The sequence below is a fragment of the Solanum tuberosum genome, unplaced genomic scaffold, assembly GCF_000226075.1.
Source record: "Solanum tuberosum cultivar DM 1-3 516 R44 unplaced genomic scaffold, SolTub_3.0 scf00649, whole genome shotgun sequence".
In the NCBI taxonomy this organism is placed as follows: domain Eukaryota; kingdom Viridiplantae; phylum Streptophyta; class Magnoliopsida; order Solanales; family Solanaceae; genus Solanum; species Solanum tuberosum.
Genome location: NW_006239561.1, coordinates 47,067 through 72,425, shown reverse-complemented (window position 1 = coordinate 72,425; position 25,359 = coordinate 47,067). Strand labels below are relative to the sequence as shown.

The 25,359-nt window shown below is 33.2% G+C and overlaps 5 protein-coding genes across 5 annotated transcripts; all 5 read left to right on the top strand.

The window, feature by feature from the left end:
* Positions 1 to 986: 986 nt before the first annotated feature.
* LOC102592218 (thiamine pathway transporter THI73-like) lies at positions 987 to 3,611 on the top strand. Its single transcript, XM_006366472.2, has 3 exons — positions 987 to 1,301; positions 1,799 to 2,550; positions 3,194 to 3,611. Exons 1-3 carry the CDS (start codon positions 987 to 989, stop codon positions 3,588 to 3,590), a joined length of 1,464 nt encoding a protein of 487 aa, XP_006366534.1. The 3' UTR covers positions 3,591 to 3,611.
* A 1,135-nt stretch (positions 3,612 to 4,746) lies between these two features.
* On the top strand, positions 4,747 to 7,637 carry LOC102591889 (uncharacterized). The gene is made up of 4 exons (XM_015304903.1): positions 4,747 to 5,086; positions 5,952 to 6,703; positions 7,249 to 7,348; positions 7,413 to 7,637. The coding sequence occupies exons 1-4, from the start codon at positions 4,760 to 4,762 to the stop codon at positions 7,635 to 7,637; spliced, it is 1,404 nt and encodes a 467-aa protein (XP_015160389.1). The 5' UTR covers positions 4,747 to 4,759.
* A 5,142-nt stretch (positions 7,638 to 12,779) lies between these two features.
* Positions 12,780 to 15,481, top strand: LOC102586372 (tetracycline resistance protein, class B-like). The gene is made up of 3 exons (XM_006366456.2): positions 12,780 to 13,120; positions 14,016 to 14,770; positions 14,886 to 15,481. The coding sequence occupies exons 1-3, from the start codon at positions 12,809 to 12,811 to the stop codon at positions 15,283 to 15,285; spliced, it is 1,467 nt and encodes a 488-aa protein (XP_006366518.1). The 5' UTR covers positions 12,780 to 12,808; the 3' UTR covers positions 15,286 to 15,481.
* Positions 15,482 to 15,938: 457 nt separating this feature from the next.
* Positions 15,939 to 17,918, top strand: LOC102591545 (probable L-galactonate transporter). The gene is made up of 3 exons (XM_006366471.1): positions 15,939 to 16,229; positions 16,478 to 17,229; positions 17,522 to 17,918. The coding sequence occupies exons 1-3, from the start codon at positions 15,939 to 15,941 to the stop codon at positions 17,916 to 17,918; spliced, it is 1,440 nt and encodes a 479-aa protein (XP_006366533.1).
* A 4,304-nt stretch (positions 17,919 to 22,222) lies between these two features.
* LOC102591220 (thiamine pathway transporter THI73-like) lies at positions 22,223 to 24,024 on the top strand. The gene is made up of 3 exons (XM_006366470.1): positions 22,223 to 22,513; positions 22,676 to 23,427; positions 23,628 to 24,024. Exons 1-3 carry the CDS (start codon positions 22,223 to 22,225, stop codon positions 24,022 to 24,024), a joined length of 1,440 nt encoding a protein of 479 aa, XP_006366532.1.
* Positions 24,025 to 25,359: the final 1,335 nt, after the last annotated feature.

Here is a 25,359-nt window from a genome sequence, read left to right as displayed (position 1 = left end):
GATTATCAATTTGTAAAGTTATTGATCATTTCACCATTAGATTTCTTAGGTATAATATTAAATACATATTATTACTTTATATTTAACGATAATATTTTTTTATATATATATTATTTGTTTTATTTTAGCTATTATTTTAGTTTAAAATTTTGTTCTAAAATAATTATCGCTTTAAAAATTGAAGATTAAAATTGGCAATTTTTTCAAACTGTACTCTAACAGTAAACAAGTACTAGTTTTTAGTACCCACTAAAACATAATAAATAAGGCTATGTATTATTTTTAATGGGCGTAAAATGAGTTAGCGCTATAGTTAAAATGTTATTGAGGAAGTAACTTACTTTATGTAAAAAGATCTATTAACACATATTTTAATTAATTAAAGAATTAAATGTGTTGAATCATAAATCATAAAGATTAAAATTAAATTTTACCAATAAATGAGAGAAATTATCAATTTGCTTAGGGGTGTGTTTGGAGTTGCAAACGTAACAACAACATCATATTTCGTGTAATATTACAACAAGGTTTAGAAATGGTGGTGTATGCAGCTTTATTCTTAGTATTTTATAAAGGTAAAGATATTATTTTCGATAGATCATTAGTTCAAGTAAAGCATATGAAAAGACCAAGTATGTAAAGCATACATAGTTGTAGAAGCCATGTTAAAAATAATAAAGAAGAGAATATAAATAAACACTGACAAAATATAATAGGATAATTGAAGCAAAGAAAACAACCAGTAATATTAAAATTGACTAATCCGTCTCATAGTGATTTTTGAAGATGCCTGTAAATGGAAAAGTAGACAACTAACATAGAACGAAAGGAATTGTCTATGTATTAGGCCTTACTTAAATCCTTACTATAATACTTATATTTATAGTTGTTTTATAGTTTCAATAACTTTTTCTCGAGAACTTCATACATATGTATGTACATGTCCTAAATGTTAACATTGACAAAAAAAAAAAAAAAACTTGGCAATGGTGATGATGAAACTGAAGAACTACTTGAGATCAGATACATTGACACTTGTATTGATAAATTTTGCTGCTATAATGGAAATGGCTGATGAAACTCTGTTACCTGGAGTTTACAAAGAAGTTGGCAAGGATTTGGGCATTGATCCTGCTGGTCTTGGCTCACTTAGTCTCTACAGATCATTAGTTCAATGTCTTTGTTATCCTCTTGCTGCATTCCTTGCTGCTCGTCATAATCGTGCTAATGTCATTGCTCTCGGTGCTTTCCTTTGGTCCGGTGCCACGTTCCTTGTTGCCATCTCCTCTACCTTCATTGAGGTCTGTCTGCTTTATGAAGTTAGTGTTGTTTTCTTGGTTTATTTGTGTAGATTTGTGTAGTGGTGTAGACAGAATTTTCACTAATATATATTATATATACATAAAAAAAACCGACCTTGTATATATGGTGTGCTTTTCTAAGGAAGAGGATTGATGAAAATCCCTTTCCACTCTCTAGCTCTGCCCTTGGACATAAAAGAAAAGGGTTTTAAGTGAAAAAAAATACAAAATGAGGTTTCAGGTTCAAATACAGCAGAGACAAAAAACCGCTAGGTGATTTCTTCTCATTTGTCCTAACCTTAGTGGACAGAGCTACCTGATACTTGTTGTTGGTGTGGGATGGGTAGGTATCCTGTGGAATTTGTTGAGGTGTGTGAAGACTGATCCAAACATCACGGTTATTAAAAAAGTTGTGTATTTTTGAACCTGAGAAATTAGTTCGTGTCTCTATTTGGACCAACTAGAATTCGACTCATTTCAAATTTGTTGTTTAACAGATAGCAATTTCGAGAGGATTAAATGGAATAGGACTTGCAATTGTCACACCAGCAATCCTATCTCTAGTTGCTGATTCAACTCATGATAGTAATCGTGGTACAGCTTTTGGATGGTTAGCACTAACTGGAAGTTTTGGTGCAATTATTGGTGGGACTATGTCTGTGCAGATTGCTGAAACATCATTCATGGGAATCCCGGGCTGGAGAATCTCCTTTCACCTGGTTGGTATTATAAGTGTTCTTGTTGGTCTTTTAGTCTATCTCTTCGCCAAAGATCCCCACTTTCTTGACAGAGATGTTAATGTAAATGATCAGCCTCCCCCGAAACCATTTCAAGAACAAGTGAGAGAACTGCTAAAAGAAGCAAAAACAGTTATCAAAGTACCTTCCTTCAAGATAATTGTTGCACAAGGGGTTGTCGGGTCATTCCTTGGGACATCACTGTCATTTTCCACTATGTGGTTGGAGCTTGTTGGATTCTCCCACAAGACAACGGCACTCATCATGAGTTTGTTTGTAGTTTCTCTGTCATTTGGCGCGGTTTTTGGAGGATTCATGGGGGATGTTTGGGCAAAGCACTTCCCTAATTCTGGTAGGATCATCGTCTCTCAGATAAGCACTGGTTCAGCTATTCCCTTAGCTGCAATTCTGCTGCTGCTATTGCCTAATGATCTTAAAACAGCTTTGTTGCATGGTTTAGTCCTGTTTATATTGGGATTTTGCGCATCATGGAGCGGTCCAGCAGCAAACAGGTATATCTACAGATCCAATATATCATTTGGGTTAAACACTTGACAGATTTTTCAAGTTTGTTTTCCCTGTTTGTCTCCAAATATATCCAAACTCTTACCTTGTATAGACCGATGTAAGAGACTGCTTACCACTTCTTTCTCTTTATACCGCCTTCTTCACTCTTTCCTCTTGCATACGCACACACAAGCATATGTATGCACTTGAAATGTTTTAAGAAGCACATGTTAGGTACATTCATATTAGTAGTCGTAGTATTGCTCCAATAGTTTCTTGTCCTTCTATTTCTGTTACTATCTGTTGATTACTTATACCTAGATTATCTTATTGTTTTGTTGTAGTTTCTAATCTGTTACTATCGGTTGTTTTTGTTATTTTCTGTTGGTTTCTTGTACTTCCATTTGTCTATTTTGGATAACTTTGACTGTTTTTTCTTGAGTCGGGAGTCTATCGGAAACAACCTCTCTATCTCTGAGGTAGGGGCAAGGTCTGCGTACGCTCTATCCTTTCCAGGCCCTTTATGGAACTACACTGTGTATGTTGTTGTTCTTATGTTAGGTACATTCAAATGATGCTCAAATTAAAATGCCTTTTTATGTTTTTTGCATTGATCTTAGATGTTTTGCTCTTTTTACATGTTTGTAGTCCAATATTTGCTGAGATAGTTCCTGAGAGAGCTCGAACGAGCATTTATGCTCTGGATCGATGTTTCGAGACCTTGTTAGCATCATTTGCTCCTCTTCTAGTTGGTACTTTAGCTCAACAAGTTTTTGGCTATAAGCCAATCCCTGAGGGATCTTCAAGTTCAGGGGAAATTGAAACAGACAGACAAAATGCTGCCTCACTTGCCAAAGCAATGTACACTGCAATAGGCATTCCAATGGTCATTTGTTGCTCCATCTATTCCTTCCTATATTTCACATATCCACGAGATAGGGATCGTGTCCGGTTGCAACAGATTGATCAAACGCGCAATTTTCCATCCGAAGAACAACAGCCCTTACTCGAGCACGATGAGCACGGACTTCTTTCAGTAAATTAGTTGAAATCTCTAGAATCTAACAAGGACAAACTTACTTCCTTGCTTTGTTGTTTGTATTTGCTTTACTCTATACAGACATGTGACTCTTCTCTATACATTTAATTGCCATTGAGTATAAAATAGTAGTAACAAAAAGGGGAGAAACTTCATGCATCAAAACTTGGAATGATCTTTACATCTATATATGTCTTTCCGGTAAATACTTACTCACACCAGATGTTTACCTCAAGTTATATAAATTTATTATAGTTAAGTGATTTAATGTGGTAAAAATATACTTCCTCTGTCCTAATTTATATGACATTGTTCGAATTTCGAGAGTCAAACAAACTTTTTTTTTTACCACAATTTATTCATATGCCCTTTAAATATTTTCAATTATTAATTATGACTTATAGAACTTCTTATATAGTGTCATTCAAATATTTTCAATTGTCAATTTGTTTAGGGGTGTGTTTGAATTTAACAACAACAACAACAACAAAAAATTTCGTGTAATTCTAATGTACGGTCTAGAGATGGTGGAGTGCATACAATTTTATCCCTATCCTGTGATGATAGAAAGACTATTTTCGATAGACTTCCGACTCAAGTAAAGCATATAAAAAGACCAAAGTATGTAAAGCATACACAGTTCTAAAAGCCATTTTGAAAATAATGAAGAAGTGAATAATAAACAATGACAGAATAATATGACAATTGAAGCAAAGAAAGCAACAACCGATAAATCCTTAACAATAATATTTTAATATGTTCACCAACTATTAATCTGATAACTCAATAAGCCAAATTTGCGGTTGGATTATCGGTTATACGATTGGATTTTCAACATCGTAGTGTAAATTAGTAAAACTATCCTCGTTAATTATGATTTCTTAAGGCATCGTATAAATAAGAAAGTAGACAACTAATATAGAACAGAGCAAGTAGGCATTTGACTCAATTGAAATATCCAAAATAAGAAAACGTGATACTTCAGTAGTTGTCTAATGTCTGTAATCTATATTTGGCCTTTACGTAAATCCTACTACAACACTTACATTTATATTATTCTTTTATTGTTCCAATAACTTTATCTTGAGTTCTTCATATATATATATAGATGCATGTCCTAAATGTTAATATAGACTTACAAACAAAAAAGAGAAAAAAAAAACAAAGCTTTGTTCATGATGAAGCTCAAGAACTACTTGAGATCAGATACATTGACGCTTGTGTTGATAAATGTTGCTGCTATAATGGAAATGGCTGATGAAACTCTGTTACCTGGAGTTTACAAAGAAGTTGGCAAGGATTTGCGCATTGATCCTGCTGGTCTTGGTTCACTGAGTCTCTACAGATCATTAGTTCAATGTCTTTGTTACCCTCTTGCTGCATTCCTTGCTTCTCGTCATAATCGTGCCAATGTCATTGCTCTCGGGGCTTTCCTTTGGTCCGGTGCCACTTTTCTTGTCGCCATCTCCTCTACCTTTGCTGAGGTCTCTGCTTCTTCCTCTGTAGATGGTGTTTTTCAAATATAGAAATGAGTTGAATTCTAGTTGATATTTCATGAAAATAGTGTTGGTAGTGTATACATAATATACAATGTAATTTTCTGAGGAACTGATAGGATTTTCACCAATCTATCGGGAACTGACTCTCTACCACTAAGGTAGTGGTAAGGTCTGCGTACACTTAACATCCTCAAACCATACTTTGTGAGATTTGTACACTGAGTATGTTGTTGCTGTTGACTCTGATTTCTTTAGAATTGGAAAGTTTAAGGTTTTATATATTGGATTCTATGCTTTTCTTGAGAGTTAAGAGTGGAGTGTGAGTGATATCAATTGGATTATAAGTTATTTGTTTTGTTTTTATTGTTGCCTCTTGTTTATTAGTACGAGTCAAAGACAACAAGACTGTCAGGATAAGAAAAATAATTCTTGATAACTAGCCTTTAGGAATTTATCTTTGTTGAGGTTTTAAGTATCTAAATGCTACCAACTTAAATTTGTAAGTGTGGACTTGTTTTGTTAGTTATCATTGAGGAATGGTCTAAAGTATATACTGATCTCTAAATATATGTAAGACATCTTAGTTCGGTCTCAACTGACAACTAAACACTCCAACTCATCCTCATTGTGTCTCGTGGACACCCAATGTTGTGACATAATTTTTGGAGGTGTCTAGATCTTATCATTTTGTAAGTTGGAGTGTTCAACTAATACAGTAGAGACGAGTTGAGGTATTTGGATGTGCATACTCAAAGTTGGAGTGTTTACTTGTCAGCTGTCGCCAAGTTTGAGTGTTTTGTTTATGTGTTATGCCTTTCTGAAACTATGACAAGAATGGAAGTGTTATCTTGTTGATGTTGTTTAACAGATAGCAATTTCGAGAGCATTGAATGGAATAGGACTTGCAATTGTCACACCAGCAATCTTATCTCTAGTTGCTGATTCAACTGATGATACTAATCGCGGTACAGCTTTTGGATGGTTATCACTAACAGGAGGTCTTGGTTCAATAATTGGTGCTCTTATGTCTGTGCTGATTGCTGAAACATCATTCATGGGAATCCCTGGCTGGAGAATATCCTTTCACCTGGTTGGTATTATAAGTGTTCTTGTTGGTCTTTTAGTCCGTCTCTTCGCCAAAGATCCCCGTTTTCTTGACAGAGATGTCAATGCAAAAGATCTACCTACACCGGAACCATTTCAAGAACAAGTGAGAGAACTGCTAAAAGAAGCAAAAGTGGTTATCAAAGTACCTTCCTTCAAGATAATTGTTGCACAAGGGGTTTTCGGGTCATTCCTTGGGACATCACTCTCATTTACCACTATGTGGTTGGAGCTTGTTGGCTTCTCTCACAAGACAACAGCGCTCATCTCGAGTTTGTTTGTAGTTTCTCTGTCATGTGGCGCAGTTTTTGGAGGATTCATGGGGGATGTATTGGCTAAGCACTTGCCTAATTCTGGTAGGATCATGCTCTCTCAGATAAGCACTGGTTCAGCTATTCCCTTAGCTGCAATTTTGCTGCTGCTATTGCCTAATGATCCTTCCACAGCTTTGTTGCATGGTTTAGTCCTGCTTATATTGGGATTTTGCGCATCATGGAGCGGTCCAGCAACAAACAGGTATATCTACTCTAAACCAATATACCATTTGTTTCGAACACTTGACAGATTTTTCCAGTTTGTTGTTCAGCATTTTTATTTATTCAGAGTCTTTCAAACAATTACCACTTCTTTCTCTTTATACCGCCTTATTCACTCCTTCCTCTTGCATATGCATTAGTAGTCGTAGTATTGCTCATATAGTTTCTTGTCCTTTGATTTCTGTTACTATCGTCTATTGGTTATCATAATGTTTTGTTGTAGTTTTGTTCTGTTACGATCTGCTGTTTTTGTTATTATCTGTTGTTCATTATACTTTCTGCACTTTTTTTTCATGAGCCGATGATCTATCAGAAACAATCTCTCTGCGTCTGACCCCACTTTGTGAAACTACATTGTCTATGTTGTTGTTGTTGTTATGTTAGGTACATCCACAAGGCTCGAAATGATGAAAAAAGGAAATGAAAATGACTGAACTTTCACATTAAAATGCCCTTTTTATGTTTTTTTTTTACATTGATCTTAGAGATGGTCTTTGATATTTTGCTCTTTTGACATGTTCGTAGTCCAATATTTGCTGAGATAGTTCCTGAGAGAGCTCGTACGAGCATTTATGCTCTGGATCGATCTCTTGAGACCATTGTAGCATCATTTGTTCCTATGCTGGTTGGTACTTTAGCTCAACAAGTTTTCGGTTATAAGCCAATCCCTGAGGGATCTTCAACTTCAGGGGAAATCGAAACAGATAGACAAAAATGCTGCCTCACTTGCCAAAGCAATGTACACTGCAATAGGCATTCCAATGGTCATTTGTTGCTCCATCTATTCCCTCCTCTATTTCACATATCCACGAGATAGAGATCGTGTCCTGTTGCAACAGATTGATGAAACGGGGAATTCTCCATCCGAAGAACAACAGCCCTTACTCGAGCACGATGAGCAGAGACTTCTTTAAGCAAGTTAGTTAAGAGTCCATAGATTGTATCCATAGCTGATAATATACATTTGCCAGCTATTTTCCTAGTGGGCGATGACTATTTGTGTCGATTTCCCATAGTTTATTTGATACAATAACATTGATACTGAATAAGCAATAAAAATTGCCTACTATATCGACTACCTCAAGTTAATTTAAACTTTAACAACACCACTTAGATAACACTAGCCAGTAACAAAACTCACAAATGAAATGAAACGATCTATGATGCTTTATAACATAGGAATAGATCTACGATATGAGAGCACAATACACTAAACTCAAATAGTAACTTAAGACATTGCAACACTCGATCTGGTTCCTCGTTGCGTGTGAGAGTAGTTCTTCCTTTGAGAAAATGACTTTTGCTTTGAATATTCTTAATTGTAAAAACTAGGTTGTTTCTTGTCAACATATCCAATATATAAGAGAGACAAACCAACCTAATAGCATACCATTGATCGAGGACTATTGTCCTTTCCGTGCCTCTATGACAATGCCCACCAACCACTTATAGTTGCATACTATTGACTTGTCGTCCTCTACAACGAGAACTATAAGGACCAGGTCCTTTAATTAGGTCCCTTTGCTCTATAGTTTATTAATTCATTAAAACTCAAAATACAAAACTTTGGCTCTTAATGACAAACTAGCTTGATTAGAGAAAGTTTTAGTTTAAGAACCCAACTTGGATTAATGATGTCTACATCTAAAAATACGCATAAAAGGGGGTAAAAATCATTATAATAAAAAAAATCAATGATTAAAAAAAAAAAGTCCAATAATTAAATAAGTATGGGTCTAGGAATCTGAAAATGAGATTTGATATTTTCCTCCTATTGATTTTGTAATACTTCATTTTTCAATAAATAATTGGAAAAATTATAACGCCAAGAATACGGTATGTAATAATTATATATTTATCTTTCAATTTTTTAATTATTCATATGATTATTATTAAAAGAATTAATATAGGGTCCCGGAAGAATCTTATCGATATCCCCACACCCCTTCCTAAAAAAAGGAAAACAGAAGGATAAAAAATAAAATATAAGATCTACGAAAAAACTTATATATGCTTAATGTTTACATCGAATGAAAATTAAGTTATTAATATTCATTATTTGTATCAAAATTGTATTAATTTCTCATGATTCAAAGAGTTAATGATCAAAAAGACATTTAAACTATTTCAATTTTTTTGAGTTTCAAATATGGAACTATTGAGAATATGAGTTTCCTACCTGAACTATTACATAATAATTAGTGAAACACACGCCTAATTTTTGATGATGTGTGTACACTTTCTCTTTTGTCTAAAAAATTTGCCATGTGACACTCCACGCGTGAAAGGATAATAATTTTACTGCGGCAAATCTAAATAATTAATATTAGGTTAAAAGTTAAAGTTAAATGTTAAAACTATCATTGTATAAGTTAATTTATTTCAATGGTGCTATCCACCATCTTCTTCTCCACCTTTTTAGCCGTGGTCTCGTCTCTATCGTGACATCGATATCTCTGACTTGAAAGAGGAGAGTTTGGGTTTTTTTTAAAGAAGTCAATTAAAAATATATTTTAAAATATTAGTATGTCAGCTAATAGAACAGTTATATATGCTAAGTAGATGAAGATTTTATAGTAAATTAACTCGCTTAAAAGTATTTCTAGACAACCATTTGGTCTAGTCAATATCTAGGTGTGTTTTACTAACCATTGAGTAGTTGTTCAAGTAAAACACTCACACTCTCAATAATTCAGATATAACACTCAATAAAATAATTTAGAGAAAATGGTCTAAAGCCCCCCTAACCTATACCCAAAATTCCAACTACATACTCCAACTTTACGGGTGTCCTATCATCCCCTGAACATTTCATTTGTCCATTTACTATACACTTGAGTGCTGACTTGTCATAGGAGGTGAGAACACCTCCTCTAGGTGCGTGAGAAGAGGCAATAGCCATAAATTTTGCCGAAAAAAGTTGTACTTCTCCAATGGTCATCTTCTCCAAGTTAAATAAACAGTATTTCCTTCTTTCCCACCATTAACCCTTGTTCCTTTTTAAAAAATTTCACGATTTTCTTTCAATTTAACGCAGGGTTTAGTTGTTTGTGTTCATTTCTCCTTTAAATCTTGAAGTTAAGATTTGTAATCTATTCTAATTTCTTATTTAGGGTCTCTAATTTGAATTTTGAATTTTCTCGAAATTCGTTAAAAATGACAAATGAAAACTTGAATAAGCTTTGTATGGATGAATACACACAAAAATGCTTCGATCATCACCAGAAATGCTTTGATTCAAATGGAGAAAACGAGATGAAAAGGAGATGAAACGCTTCTCTTTGGGGTTTCTTACATTTTTAGAAGGGAAATGGAGAAAAACAATAATTGGGGGTTGAAGTGAGTGGGGACCCGCGCGTGCAAACACATGAGACAATTTATTTGGTTTATGTGGACTGGGCAGCACTCAAGTGTGTAGTAAATAGACAAATGAAATGTTTGGGGTGTATAGTTGAGATTTCGGATACAGATTTGGGGGCTTTAGACCATTTTCTCAAATAATTTAGATATGCTTTTTACTCTTTAAATCTTGATAATTGATATCTTTATGTCTAATTGCTCACACTATTCTACTTCTATTTTATATTTTTTTCAATTGAGATCTTGCTTACACATTTTCATAACATGTTATCTTCACGTAAACTGTAATTTTTCTAATTTGCTTCCTAATAAAGCAAAAACAACGTAGAAGTATTATTATTCTTTCCATCTCACGTGAAGATGTTAGTATTTAAAAAAATAAATATTTTATTATAATTTTCTCAATTTCTTTTAAATCATTAGCTCTATTGCTTTGTAATACTTTTTATAAAAAAATTAATTATATAATTTGATATTTCAAATATTTATAATTAAAACCTAAATATCTCAAATTTCGACTGAGGGAGTAAAAGAATATGACCCACTAATATGAGTTGTAGTGCAGTAGTAAGACTGTTCCATCCTTAATTAGATGTATTGAGTTCGAGCCTGTGGAAAAAATTCAATTGGAAGTACCACCCCCAATTAGCCCTTGCAATGTACAATTCAAATTTAATCGAGACTTCAGTACATGCTCCGAACATAGGACCCCAAATGATGGGGAAACAAAAGAAAAAAAATCCATTTGAAAACTACCCAAAATTTTCTAGGTTGGTGTATCCTCATCGTCTAATATTCAACGTTTTTTTGGGAACTTAATTGGTCCCACATAATACATTTTCCAAGTTTTGAGCATTTAACGTGTCTCCTGTTATACATGTCATAGTTTTATCATATGAAATTACACGCAATGATATTAAAAATAAATGATTTTGAGTAATCGTGAATTTTTAAAGTCAAAGATGTTACTCCTCCATTTTTATTTAGTTGTTATTATTCTAGATTTTGTGTTCCTTAAGAAATTAGATAAGTTTATTATTATACTTTTATTTAGTATTCTCTTAAAGTTAAGTTTTCAATCCATGAACGAATTGATTTATTTTGATTAATTAATTTGATCAATGAACATGAGTTAATTACTTAGTTTATCTTTGTTGGTCAAATACATACTTTTAAGGCTAATAACTCTCAAGAGTAAAATACGAATAATAGTGTCATTTATGCATTGATTTTGCGAAATGGCAAATATTAAGAAATATTTATTTTTAGTAAAAACGATATGTAAATAGTAACAGAGGGAATATTCATGGATGCCCATGTGATAACAGATTAAAAGTTCAAGATCATTCAACTTCATTAAATTTTATTTAAATATTTGAATTAATTAGAATATGTTCTGATCGAGAACACGATAAAGTGTTCATAATAGATATTTTCTGTTCAAATTTTTTAAAAGTTTCTACTCTTATTTTCAAGCAATACCACATAAAATCATGATACTTTCTTTAATTATACACATCAATTTTCTTCGAAATTTGGATCAGAAATGTTTAATAGGAATAAGTTATCATGTGATAAAGTGTTTAGTAGTTCAAATATCTAAATAAAATTATGAAATTTACTACTCTCTATGTCTCAACATATTGTCATATTTTTCATTTACACATTTAAAAAAAATATAAATTGAAAAGTTTATTTGACTATTTTACCTTTATTTACGTCTTAAAATATTGATTAATTACTTTATTAATGTGTCATAATTGAGTTGGTTTTAGTCTTTAATAACAATTACATCTAACAATAAATTAGAATAAATAAATAAATAATTTTGCATTGACTTTTGAAATAACAAATTTTCTTAGCAAGGACAACAACTATTTTGAAATAAAAGAAGTACTCCTTTTTTAAAAAAAAATTTAATTGACCATTATATGAAAAAATAAATGTTTCATTTTAACAAATCAAGAAAGTTTTATTACTCCCTCCGTTTAAAAAAGAATGATCTAGTTTGACTTGGAACGGAATTTAAGAAAAGAAAGAAGATTTTTAATCTTGTGGTTCTAAATTAAAGTTGTGTTAAATGTACCAAAATATCCTTTACTATTGTAGCCTTAAACAAGCCACGTAAAAAGTTGAAATTAAAGTGTTGCTTAAAAAAAAAACTAGATCATTATTTTTTAAACGGAGGAAGTATTTTTTTCTTCTCATATCATTCATACTACTCTATTATACTAGTCAAATTTAGATCTCCAATCCAAATGATCATTAATTAATTTTTTCTTAAGAAATATGCCAGTTCAACAGGGTTCAAGTAATATGAAACAACTATTCCCTCCGTCTCATTTTATATGGCACCATTTCCTTTTTGGCCAGTTCTAAAAAAATAATGTTACATTTCCTTATATGGTAAGTATTTAAAGGAATAATTTTTCTTTTACCTTTGTTGGTCCCACTTAATCTTAAAATAATACTCCAATACATTTATGAGGAGAGAGAAAAGTGAATCTACTTTTTAAAGGGCAATTTGGTAAACATTTCAAAGTCTTCATTTATTTTTTAAATTCCATGCCCGATCAAATGTTGCCACATAAAATGGGACGGAGGTAGTAGCTCTAAAACAGAGAAACATAAGGTTATTAGTCAACACCTTCTACAGAGAATTCAATTATATATACACAATGTATAACAAAATTGTTTAAACCATTACTCTCATAGCTCGATAATAATGGTACTAGAAGTCATGAAGAAGTTAAGTTCAGATAGGTTGACTCTTGTATTAGTGAATATTGCTGGTATAATGGAGAAAGCTGATGAGACTTTGTTACCTAATGTTTATACAGAAATTGGCAAAGATTTGCATACTGATCCAACTGGTCTTGGTTCTCTTACTCTTTTTAGATCATTAGTCCAATGTCTTTGTTATCCATTAGCTGCATATCTTTCTGCTCATCACAACAGAGCTCATGTCATTGCTCTTGGTGCTTTTCTTTGGTCTGCTGCAACTTTCCTTGTTGCCATCTCTTCCACCTTCACTCAGGTTATTTAATTTATGTCGTGTATATCATGTTGTTGTTACTGCTTGTGTTTTCATATATGTTGTGTTTATGTTTGTCTTGAGTAGAGGATCTGTTGGAAACAGTCTCTCCGTCTGTAGAAATAAGGGTTAATTTTGTCTGCTTGTGGTTGTAGGGGCCGAGCTAGTAAGGGTCTTCGGTAGAAAATTATACTGTTTATGTTTGTCTGGAGTCAAGGGTCTGTCGGAAACAATCTCTCTACCTGCACTAAATAATAGTAAATTTTGTCCACTTGTGGTCATAGGGCCGAGCTATTAGCAGAAAATTATACTGTTTATATATGGTTAAAATTATTTTTTTATGTATATATATAGTAGATGTTGAACCCTTTTGACTTTTCCAGTGTTTACTTTTCATATTTTGAACCCCCTTAATGAAAGTTCAGGCTCCACCAGTGCAGTTGTGGGATTACACTGATTATGTTGTTGATGGGTTCACAGTGTAATATTGTCTGCTTTAGATTAAGTTTTATCTGATTTTCCCCAAAAGACAGAGTATTCAACACCTTATAAGTAGTTTACTTTCCTTTTTAGCTTCCAATGTGGTGTTTTGTTGACACAACAAACAATAACTTCTGTTGTGGCTCTGCCCTTGTCTGTACATTGACAGAGTCAAAACCAACGAAGGAGCTCAATTGAATCTCCTTCGTTGAAAATTGTTTTGTATAAATAGGGTGAAAATGATTTTTTTGTATGTATATGTTATGATCCTATTGCAAAGTATGGGACTTGAATCTCACACCGTTTTAATCGGGATCTGATATAGGGCCTTGAGCTCTACCACCTCAATAGAAGTATCATCATTCTTGAATTTAGGCTGTAAGAATTGTTTTATCACCTCACAGATGTTGTTTAACAGATGGCGATTTCGAGAGGATTGAATGGAATAGGACTTGCAATTGTCACACCAGCAATCCAATCTTTAGTTGCTGACTCAACTAACGAAAGTAACCGTGGTACTGCTTTCGGATGGTTAGCACTAACATCAAGTTTTGGCTCAATCCTTGGTGGGCTTTTGTCTGTGCTGATAGCTGAAACATCATTCATGGGGATCCCTGGATGGAGACTCTCTTTCCATCTGGTTGGTATTGTAAGTGTTGTTGTTGGTTTTTTAGTCCGTCTCTTTGCCAACGATCCACGATATCTTGGAAGTAAGGCTGACAAAGAAAAAGATCAACTTAAACTAAAATCATTTCAAGAAGAAGTTAGTGAACTGCTAAAAGAAGCAAAAGCGGTTATCAAAGTGCCCTCTTTTCAAATACTTATCGCCCAAGGGGTTTCCGGGACGTTCCCTTGGTCAGCATTGTCATTTGCCACAATGTGGTTGGAGCTTATCGGATTCTCTCACAAGACAACAGCACTTCTCTGGACTTTGTTTCGAGTTGCTGACTCACTTGGCTCGTTGTTTGGAGGATTCATGGGGGATGTATTGTCTAAGCACTTGCCTAATTCTGGTAGGATTATACTCGCACAGATAAGCACGGGATCAGCAATTCCAATAGCTGCGATTCTTCTGCTACTATTGCCTAATGATCCTAAAACAGCTACGCTGCACGGTTTAGTCTTGTTCATCATGGGATCAATCATATCATGGTGTGGTTCAGCGACAAACAAGTACGTCTCTTCTCATCCAATATATCATTTTTTTAGAATGTTTAGCACATTTTTCCTGTTCTGAATTTAACTTGAGGAGTTACACTAAAATATCTCACTATTGACATGTTTGTAGTCCAATATTTGCTGAGATAGTACCTGAGAGAGCTCGGACAAGCATTTATGCTCTGGATCGATCTTTTGAGACCATAATATCGTCTTTTGCTCCATTGGTGGTTGGTATTTTAGCTCAACAAGTTTTTGGTTATAAGCCGATCCCCGAGGGGTCAACAGGCTCACAAGAGATTGAAACGGATAGACAAAATGCTGCATCACTTGCCAAGGCATTGTACGCTGCAATAGGCATTCCAATGGTCATTTGTTGCTCTATCTACTCCTTCCTGTATTTCACATATCCACAAGATAGAGATCGTGTCCGGTTACAGCTGATTGAAGAAACAGACAACTCTCCATCTGAAGAACAACAGCCCTTACTCGAGAAAGATGAGCACCGAATTCTTTCAGCAATTAGTTGAAATACTCCGACGAAATTTTAGGCTGTCTGTACATAGAATCCAACAAGAACAATCTCACTTCTTGCTATGTTGTCTGTAATTATAATATTTTAATCTGTTCAGCAAAGCCAAATTTGCAGTTGGATTATCAGTTACAGTTAAATTTTGAACATTCTTGTTATTTACTTCCTCTGTCCCATTTTATATGTCACATTTTTATTTTGCATTTGCATTAAGAAAAGATGTAACTTTACCTTTCTACCCTTATTTAATGTTTTCTTAGTCAACTTTATAATAAATGGTGAATACATTTTCAAGATTAATTAACTACTTTATCAAGGGTATAATAGACAAAATATGGTAATTTATGCATAAATTTTATAAAATGACAAGTATTGTGATCCAGCTATTTATAGAAAGGGATGACATATAAAATGGAACGGAGGGAGTATGATTTTTTGTAAACAGGAAACTAAGACAACTAATTGTTGAAATATCTTAAATTAGAAAATGTTCAGTAGTTGTCTATGGCCTTAACTATAATACTTATATTTATAGTTCCAATAACTTTTTCTCGAGTTCCTCATATATATCTATGTGCATGTACTAAATGTTAACATTGAATTTAAAAAAAAAAAAAAAAAACTTTGCTAATTGAGATAATAATGGTGATGATGAAGCTCAAGAACAACTTGACACTTATATTGATAAATTTTGCTGCTATAATGGAAATGGCTGATGAAAGTCTGTTACCTGGAGTTTACAAAGAAGTTGGCAAGGATTTGGGCATTGATCCTGCTGGTCTTGGCTCACTTAGTCTCTACAGATCATTAGTTCAATGTCTTTGTTATCCTCTTGCTGCATTCCTTGCTGCTCGTCATAATCGTGCTAATGTCATTGCTCTCGGTGCTTTCCTTTGGTCCGCTACAACTTTCCTTGTTGCCATATCCTCTACCTTTGCTGAGGTCTCTGCTTCATTCCTCTGTAGATGGTGTTTCTTTCTCTATATACTACTTTCGACTGTTTTTTCTTGAGCTGAGGGTCTATCGGGAATAACCCCACTATCTCTAAGGTAGTGGTAAGGTCTGCATACACTTGGATACTAGAAACTTTGGTTTTGTGTTATTTGTCTTGTTCTTAATGTTGTCTCTTGTATATTACTAGGAGCTAATGACAAGAATGAAAGTGTTATCTTGTTGATGTTGTTTAACAGATAGCAATTTCGAGAGGATTGAATGGAATTGGACTTGCAATTGTCACACCAGCAATCCTATCTTTAGTTGCTGATTCAACTCATGATACTAATCGCGGTACAGCTTTTGGATGGTTAGCACTAACAGGAAGTTTTGGTGCAATTGTTGGTGGGACTATGTCTGTGCTGATTGCTCAAACATCATTCATGGGAATCCCGGGCTGGAGAATCTCCTTTCATCTGGTTGGTATTATAAGTGTTTTTGTTGGTGTTTTAGTCCTTCTCTTCGCGAAAGATCCTCGCTTTCTTGACAGAGATGTCAATGCAAATGATCAGCCTTCCCTGGAACCGTTTCAAGAACAAGTGAGAGAACTGTTAAAAGAAGCAAAAGCAGTAATCAAAGTACCTTCCTTCAAGATAATTGTTGCACAAGGGGTTTTCGGGTCATTCCTTGGGACATCACTAAGATTTACCACTATGTGGTTGGAGCTTGTTGGATTCTCTCACAAGACGACAGCACTCATCTCGACTTTCTTTGTAGTTTCTATGTCAATTGGTGCGGTTTTTGGAGGATTCATAGGGGATGTCTGGGCCAAACACTTGCCTAATTCTGGTAGGATCATCGTCTCTCAGATAAGCACTGGTTCAGCTATTCCCTTAGCTGCAATTCTGCTGCTGCTATTGCCTAATGATCCTAAAACAGCTTTTTTGCATGGTTTATTCCTGTTTATATTGGGATTTTGCACATCATGGACCAGTCCAGCAACAAACAAGTATATCTACTCTGAACCAATATCTCATATTGTTTTGTTGTAGTTTCTGTTTTGTTACTATCTGTTGTTTTTGTTATTAACTATGTTGCTTGTACTTTCATTACTTCTTCTTCTGGACTGTTTTTTCTTGAGGCGAGGGTCTATTGCAAACAATTTCTCTTCCTCTGAGGTAGAGATAAGATTTGTGTACAGTCTACCCTTCCCAGACCCCACTTTGTGAAACTGCACCGTGTATGTTATTGTTATTATGTTAGGTACATTCACAAAGCTCAAAATGCCTTTTTTATTGTAGGCCAATATTTGCTGAGATAGTTCCTGAGAGAGCTCGAACAAGCATTTATGCTCTGGATCGATGTTTCGAGACCTTGTTAGCATCATTTGCTCCTCTGCTAGTTGGTTCTTTAGCTCAACAAGTTTTCGGTTATAAGCCAATCCCTGAGGGATCTTCAAGTTCAGGGGAAATTGAAACAGATAGACAAAATGCTGCATCACTTGCCAAAGCAATGTACACTGCAATAGGCATTCCAATGGTCATTTGTTGCTCTATCTACTCCTTCCTCTATTTCACATATCCACGAGATAGGGATCGTGTCCTGTTGCAACAGATTGATGAATCGCGCAATCTTCCATATGAAGAACAACAGCCCTTACTCGAGCACGATGAGCAGAGACTTCTTTCAGTAAATTAGTTGTAAAATTTAGTAGTTAAAGTTCTGTGAAAGAAGCAAAACTTGGAATGAATATTCTCTAAATACTTACTTGCATCATATGTTTACGTCAAATCATATAAGTTGATGTACAAACATATGTCATGCATATAATTAATTTAATGTAAATATTGAGTGCGGTTAAATTTATTAACTTTAGTAATTTCATGTGATAGGAGAAGCTATTTTCTTGTATGATCAATAGGTTATTGACCAAGAGATATGAATTTTACCTAACCTAAACCTACTTACAGAAATATATTAAATAAAACTAACCAAGAAATATGAGTTTTACCTTTATTTTTTTGAATTTCTTAGTAAAAATCTTGACTTCATTGTTGGTACCTACTGTGTAGTTGCTGACATAATTCTATTTAAATTTATTATGTCATTATAATTCTTTTTATATAAATTTTAAATATGTATAAAAAATTAAATATCTTGATAAATGGAGTAAATAAAAGGACCTCAATATAATGGAGAAAAAAACAAAAATCCAAAATCTTCTAGGTCCTTGTGTATCCTCATCGTCTAGTATTCAACGCTTTTTTAGGAAACTCGATAAATTTTTAATTCCTCCGTTTATTTTTACTTGTCACAATTTTACTTGGCACACGTAAAACAATTATTGGTTTAAGTGTTTTACCAAATGGATAATATTAAATGGTCAGAAAATTTAGCCAAAATTTAAAAAAGTTATAATATTTTTTTATTTTTAAATAAACTGATCTTTTTTCTATCTTTTAGTTAAAATGTATTAAAGTTAAAAGGGTAAAAATGTTCAAAAAGGTAAAATAATATAGGTAAAATAATATAGGTAAAATACCATTTTGGCCAAATTTTCTGGCCAAAAGGATTTTTCCTTACCAAATTATCTCTTATTAAATGATGTCTTGGAAAATAAGTATTTAATACTGCGAAAATACCAAGAAAATAATTATTTCCTCCGTCCTTAATTACTTGTCCACTTTTTCTTTTTTAGTTGTCCCTAATTACTTGTCAATTTTGATAAATTACGAAAGGACAAATTGTTTTACCTATTATATCCTTAATTAATTACTTTGAAAAAGGTAGAACTTGTTGAAAATCTTAAGTTTTTAATTCATCCACTTCATAATTAATAGGGTAAAATGATAAACTTACTATATCAATTATTATTTTCTTAATAGGTGTGTCAATTCAGAAGTAGACAAGTAATTAGGGAGTTAATAGTCTTAGCAGAGTTCCTAAATTTGCTCAATCTTCACCCTCAAAACTCCACTTCTACCGTGCTCAAGAACACATCAATGCCATAAAAGCTCTTTTCAAGAACTGAAACAGGATGGATCCTTCGTTAATCGCAAAGGATCGTAGTACGAGCCAAGTTAGCAAGAGTGTATCCAATTTTGTTTTAATGATAAATTTAGTAACTTGATTTTATTGATATAAAATAAAGTTTAATGACTTTATTAGATAAATTATCAAAGTTAAGTGACCTTTTAAGATATTAACTTAGTAATTAGGGATAGAAAGAGTATTGTATTTTCTAGATATGTCACAAGTGACAAATAAAAATAAAAGTTTATTTTCGAAATAAGTGACAAGAGAAAGTGAACAAATAGTACAGTACTATTAGTATTATTTTTTATAGGAAATTTGATTTGGTCCCACATATGCATGGAATTTTATTTAATTAATTAATTTCGGCTAGTTTTGGGCAGTGAACGTGTCTCCCGTTGTACATATAATAATTCTAAATTATATCTAATATATAATCTTTAAAAAGTCTAAAGTGTTGTCTCCGAGTTATTTAATTCCAACTCCTTTGGTGTAAATCACCAATTTTATCAGTAATTATTTGTCATAAATTTAATTTGTATACTCAAATTAGGACATATTTTGAACGAGCTTCATATTAGACAATTTTTACTCAACTATGTATTTTCAAGAATTCATTGTGAAGATAAGTTAATCTTATAAAATTATGGTACCTTCTTTAATTATAAACATCAAATCAGACACATAAAAACCTTTTTTTTTTTACAAAATTTAAGCTAAAAGTATCAGGAGATGCAGTAGTTTAAATATGTAAATGAAAGAAGTTGAACTACGGAAAAAAATAAACTATTATAGTCAAATGCGTCCTTAATATATTTAAGGGAAAAAGACTCAAATATGCCATCAATTTTTGAGAAAAAAGGCTCATCTATGTCATTATTTGTTAACTGAAAACAATTTCGATTTTGAATTTCTCTAACTGCATTGAATAAGAGTAAATTTTGTCCACTTGTGGTTGTAGGGGCCGAGCTAGTAAGTGTCTTCCACAACAAAAAAAAATACTGTTTATGTGAAGATATGACACCTGAGCCTAACTCAACCCCAAAAGCTAGCTCATGAGGGGAGGTTTGTCCAAGTCCATATAAGGAAACCAAATTCACATCCCTCTACCAATGTGGACTTCTTAACAATTTATACATGATTAAAATTATTTTTTATGTATATATATAGTAGATGTTGAACTCCTTTAACTTTATCCTACCAAAATTTTGGCCGACGTTACCAATAATTGTTAGGTTAAATCAGCCGAAAAATATTTTTACGCAGTATGATATTGTCTGCTTTAGATTAAATTTATCTATTTTTCCTCCAAAGATAGAGTATTCAACACCTTATAAGTAACTTTACTCTTTTTTTTTCACCTTCCAATGTGGTGTTTTGTTGACACAACAAACAATAACTTCTATTGTGGCTCAGCCCTTGTCTGTATATTAACAGAGTGGCAAAGCCAAAACCAAGGAAGGAGCTCAATTGAATCTCCTTCATTGAAAAATCGTTTTATATAAATAGGGTAAAAATAAATCTCTTTGTGGTATGAAACTTGAGTCTCATATCGATTTCTAATATAGGGTTTACATAGCCTTGAGCTCTCCCATCTCAATAGCGGGTGTGATTCTTCCTGAGTTGTATCAAAATATATAAAGAAAAACTTTTGAATTCTTTGACATAAAGAAATTATTTACATTGTAGTTGTTAAGGTAAATTAGAAATTACTTAGGTCTCAAATCTATCTATCCATTTCTCTATGGTGTTTGAAATTCTATAGAATGGTCAAAGTTAAGCATGTCCAATGAACAACATAAATAATGTTGAAAGTGGTCTTCAGTGAAAAGAACATAACATATTGAACTAAATAGGGCCTGAGCTAGAGCATCAACTACGGGTTCGAATGAACTCAGTAGCATTTGTATTAGGAAATTCATTAAATATGTACAAATATTTAATTGCTAACGCAGTAACTAAAACGAACTATGGACAAATCTTAGCAGTTGATTGGCTTGAGGTAGTTAAACTGTCTAGAGAGGTGAATAGGTATAGCTGGTTGTTGTAGAGATTCGTGTAACTAGAGTTCACGAGGCTTAACTCTCTTAGTAACCTTCTCATAGGGTAATTAGGAGATTGAATGCTCTTTAGGTGTATTTGTTTTTTGTTTTTTAATGTTAATTTACATTGGTTACCAAAAAATTAAAAATATTTTATGAGATTAGTCAAAATACGCATAAGTTGATACTAACTTTGGGTTTATTAGTTTCTTGTTTTATTCCTTCATTATCTTCCACAAGTTTTATAGTGGAGAAAAGATAATGATACATTTAGATTCAATTTTTAAAAATTATATTTTATAATCTTATTTAAATAAACTAATTCCCAAAGTAATTTTATTTTATACTTTCACTTTATTTTTATTTTTTCTCCACTATCAGAGGAGCCTATTGATAAGATGCTTTGGTCCATCAATTATCATATATAGAATTGATGATAATTATTCAGTAATAATAATAAAATTCTACGTATTAGTAAAGCATATAAAATTGAGTATATACATTGATGATAATTATTCAGTGTTGAAAATAATATGATAATTGAAGCAAAGAAAACAAGTAGTATTAAAATTGAGTAATAGATCTCTGCACCAATAAAACGTTAATATAATCTTTAATCTGCTCACCAACCGTTAATTGGACAACCTAATAATCCAAATTTGCAGTTATATTATCGATTACAGTTAGGTTTTGAACAATCCTGAGTGTAAATTAGTAAAAAGATTCTTGTTATTTATGATTTCTGAAGGTGTGTGTAAAATACGAAAGTAGACAACTAATAGAGGACTAAGGGAAAACGTTTAGTAGTTCAAATAAATTTTTCTCGAGATCCTCATTATATGTGTGTGCATTTACTAAATGTTAACATTGAATTTCAAAACAAAAAAAAAACAAAAAGCTTTGGTAATTGAGATATTAATGGTGACGATGAAGCTCAAGAATAACTTGACACTTATATTGATAAATTTTGCTGCTATAATGGAAATGGCTGATGAAAGTCTGTTACCTGGAGTTTACAAAGAAGTTGGCAAGGATTTGGGCATTGATCCTGCTGGTCTTGGCTCACTTAGTCTCTACAGATCGTTAGTTCAATGTCTTTGTTATCCTCTTGCTGCATTCCTTGCTGCTCGTCATAATCGTGCTAATGTCATTGCTCTCGGTGCTTTCCTTTGGTCCGGTGCCACTTTCCTTGTTGCCATCTCCTCTACCTTTGCTGAGGTCTCTGCTTCATTCCTCTGTAGATGATGTTTTTTTTCAAATAGTGTTGTATTGGTGGTTTGTTTGTGTAGTTGACATTTCATGAAAATTCCGTTTATCTGTTGCGCCTTTCTGAAACAATGACAAGAAAGAAAGTGTTATCTTGTTGATGTTGTTTATCAGATAGCAATTTCGAGAGCATTGAATGGAATAGGACTTGCAATAGTCACACCAGCAATCCTATCTCTAGTTGCTGATTCAACTGATGATACTAATCGCAGTACAGCTTTTGGATGGTTAGCACTAACTGGAAGTTTTGGTGCAATCGTTGGTGGGACTATGTCTGTGCTGATTGCTGAAACATCATTTATGGGAATTCTGGGCTGGAGAATATCCTTTCACCTTGTTGGTATTATAAGTGTTCTTGTTGGTCTTTTAGTCCATCTCTTCGCCAAAGATCCCCGTTTTCTTGACAGAGATGTCAATGCAAATGATCAGCCTCCCCCGGAACCGTTTCAAGAACAAGTGAGAGAACTGCTAAAAGAAGCAAAACCAGTTATCAAAGTACCTTCCTTCAAGATAATTGTTGCACAAGGGGTTTTCGGGTCATTCCTTGGGACATCACTGTCATTTTCCACTATGTGGTTGGAGCTCGTTGGATTCTCTCACAAGACGACAGCACTCATCTCGACTTTCTTTGTAGTTTCTATGTCAATTGGCGCGGTTTTTGGAGGATTCATGGGGGATGTATGGGCCAAACACTTGCCTAATTCTGGTAGGATCATCGTCTCTCAGATAAGCACTGGTTCAGCTATTCCCTTAGCTGCAATTCTGCTGCTGCTATTGCCTAATGATCCTAAAACAGCTTTGTTACATGGCTTAGTCCTGTTTATATTGGGATTTTGCGCATCATGGAGCGGTCCAGCAACAAACAGGTATATTGCCTTGTTCACTCTTTCCTCTTGCATACTCACACACAGGCATATGTATGCACTTGAAATGTTTTAAGAAGCACAAGCTAGGTACATTCATATTAGTAGTCATAGTATTACTCCTGTTAGTTTCTTGTTCTCTTACTATCTTTGCATTGATCATAGATGGACTTTATTGTTTTGCTCTTTCGACATGTTTGTAGTCCAATATTTGCTGACATAGTTCCTGAGAGAGCTCGAATGACCATTTATGCTCTGGATCGATCTCTCGAGACCATCTTAGCATCATTTGCTCCTCTTCTAGTTGGTACTTTAGCTCAAAAGGTTTTTGGTTATAAGCCAACCCCTGAGGGATCTTCAAGTTCAGGGGAAATCGAAACAGATAGACAAAATGCTGCCTCACTTGCCAAAGCAATGTACACTGCAATAGGCATTCCATTGGTCATCTGTTGCTCTATCTACTCCTTCCTGTATTTCACATATCCACGAGATAGGGATCGCGTCCTGTCGCAACAGATTGATGAAACGCACAATCATCCATATGAAGAACAACAGCCCTTACTCGAGCACGATGAGAAGAGACTTCTTTCAGTAAATTAGTTGTGAAATTCAGTAGTTAAAGTTTTGTGAAAGAAGCAAAACTTGGAATGATTTTTCCTCTAAAAACTTATTCGCACCAGATGTTTACATCAAATCATATAAATTGGTATAGTTAAGTGATTTAATGAGGTGAAAATCTATATTAATTAAGCGTGATTAAAGTATGTTGTTATTATGTTAGCTACATTCACAAAGCTCAAAAATGGTGAATAAAAGGCAAATTAAAATGACTTTTTATGTTATTTTTTGCATTGATCATATATATATTTTTAGTGGCCAATCATAATTTATGTCGATTTCCATAGGTTTTTTTTACACAATAACATTAACTACTGAATTAGCAATGAATAATTGATCATTTCTTCTACTAAAAAATGTGAATTATTTTTTAGTTGTATTTGCTTACTATTTTCAAATGGAATATGTAAGGATTATGTCAAATTCTCTTAATTTTATCTTAATCTAGTTGTTTGTTCAAACTATATAGGAGTAGAAATATATCTATGATCGAGGCTCTTGATAATAAACTAGCTTTTAGTGTAACAACTAAATTTGAAATGATTCTTACATGTCGCGTCAGATGTTTACGTCAAATCACATAAATTTATTAAAATTAAGTGGTTTAATGAGGTACAAAACTATATTACTTAATTGATGATGATTAAGTGTTGAAAATTTAAATTGAAATCTTCTTGTTTATCACAATTGCAAGTATTTAGATTTTAAACTACTTTAGACAAATCAAAATACACAAAAAAGTACTGGCAAATGACATATTTTTGAAAAAAGTCAACGAATAGAATAAATGCCCAACAATAAAATAATTAAGCTCGCTTTAATAATGGCAACTGCATCATAATTTTATGTTCAACCAAAACAACTACATCTACATTAATAATAAATCAAGTAGCCATATAGAGCATGTGAGCACATGTAAGTAATTATTTATTACATAATAAACGCTAAATTTGCAACTAGAGACATTTTAATTATTAATTCGTGGGTGACTATCTGAGATATTATCTCATAGATACCCAAACAAAGGACAAAAAGAAGTCTAGGAAGAAACTTATCAATGTTCGAATATTGATTATCTGAATTTTCACTTTGTTTATTAGTGTAATATTTTTTGTTTAGTTCTAAAGCAGAGAAACAGAGCTTAACTTTATGAATACTCCAAATTCAAATAAAAAGATATTATCACTATTATCATTAATGAAAGTAGTTGATTCAATAAATATGATATACATAAACAAATTACCAAAAAAAAAAAATTAAAAAAAATAATGCCATATTTTCCTCATCACAATATCACTTTATTCTTTGCCTTTTTCT

Bases quoted from the DNA above. Each gene is read 5' to 3' on its own strand.
- LOC102592218 (XM_006366472.2), top strand. From the start codon at position 987: ATGGTGATGATGAAACTGAAGAACTACTTGAGATCAGATACATTGACA. The intron at 1,302-1,798 runs GTCTGTCTGCTT...GTTGTTTAACAG, and splicing joins TCTCCTCTACCTTCATTGAG to ATAGCAATTTCGAGAGGATT. The intron at 2,551-3,193 runs GTATATCTACAG...ACATGTTTGTAG, and splicing joins AGCGGTCCAGCAGCAAACAG to TCCAATATTTGCTGAGATAG.
- LOC102591889 (XM_015304903.1), top strand. From the start codon at position 4,760: ATGATGAAGCTCAAGAACTACTTGAGATCAGATACATTGACGCTTGTG. The intron at 5,087-5,951 runs GTAGATGGTGTT...GTTGTTTAACAG, and splicing joins AGGTCTCTGCTTCTTCCTCT to ATAGCAATTTCGAGAGCATT. The intron at 6,704-7,248 runs GTATATCTACTC...ACATGTTCGTAG, and splicing joins AGCGGTCCAGCAACAAACAG to TCCAATATTTGCTGAGATAG.
- LOC102586372 (XM_006366456.2), top strand. From the start codon at position 12,809: ATGGTACTAGAAGTCATGAAGAAGTTAAGTTCAGATAGGTTGACTCTT. The intron at 13,121-14,015 runs GTTATTTAATTT...GTTGTTTAACAG, and splicing joins TCTCTTCCACCTTCACTCAG to ATGGCGATTTCGAGAGGATT. The intron at 14,771-14,885 runs GTACGTCTCTTC...ACATGTTTGTAG, and splicing joins TGTGGTTCAGCGACAAACAA to TCCAATATTTGCTGAGATAG.
- LOC102591545 (XM_006366471.1), top strand. From the start codon at position 15,939: ATGAAGCTCAAGAACAACTTGACACTTATATTGATAAATTTTGCTGCT. The intron at 16,230-16,477 runs GTCTCTGCTTCA...GTTGTTTAACAG, and splicing joins TATCCTCTACCTTTGCTGAG to ATAGCAATTTCGAGAGGATT. The intron at 17,230-17,521 runs GTATATCTACTC...TTTTTATTGTAG, and splicing joins ACCAGTCCAGCAACAAACAA to GCCAATATTTGCTGAGATAG.
- LOC102591220 (XM_006366470.1), top strand. From the start codon at position 22,223: ATGAAGCTCAAGAATAACTTGACACTTATATTGATAAATTTTGCTGCT. The intron at 22,514-22,675 runs GTCTCTGCTTCA...GTTGTTTATCAG, and splicing joins TCTCCTCTACCTTTGCTGAG to ATAGCAATTTCGAGAGCATT. The intron at 23,428-23,627 runs GTATATTGCCTT...ACATGTTTGTAG, and splicing joins AGCGGTCCAGCAACAAACAG to TCCAATATTTGCTGACATAG.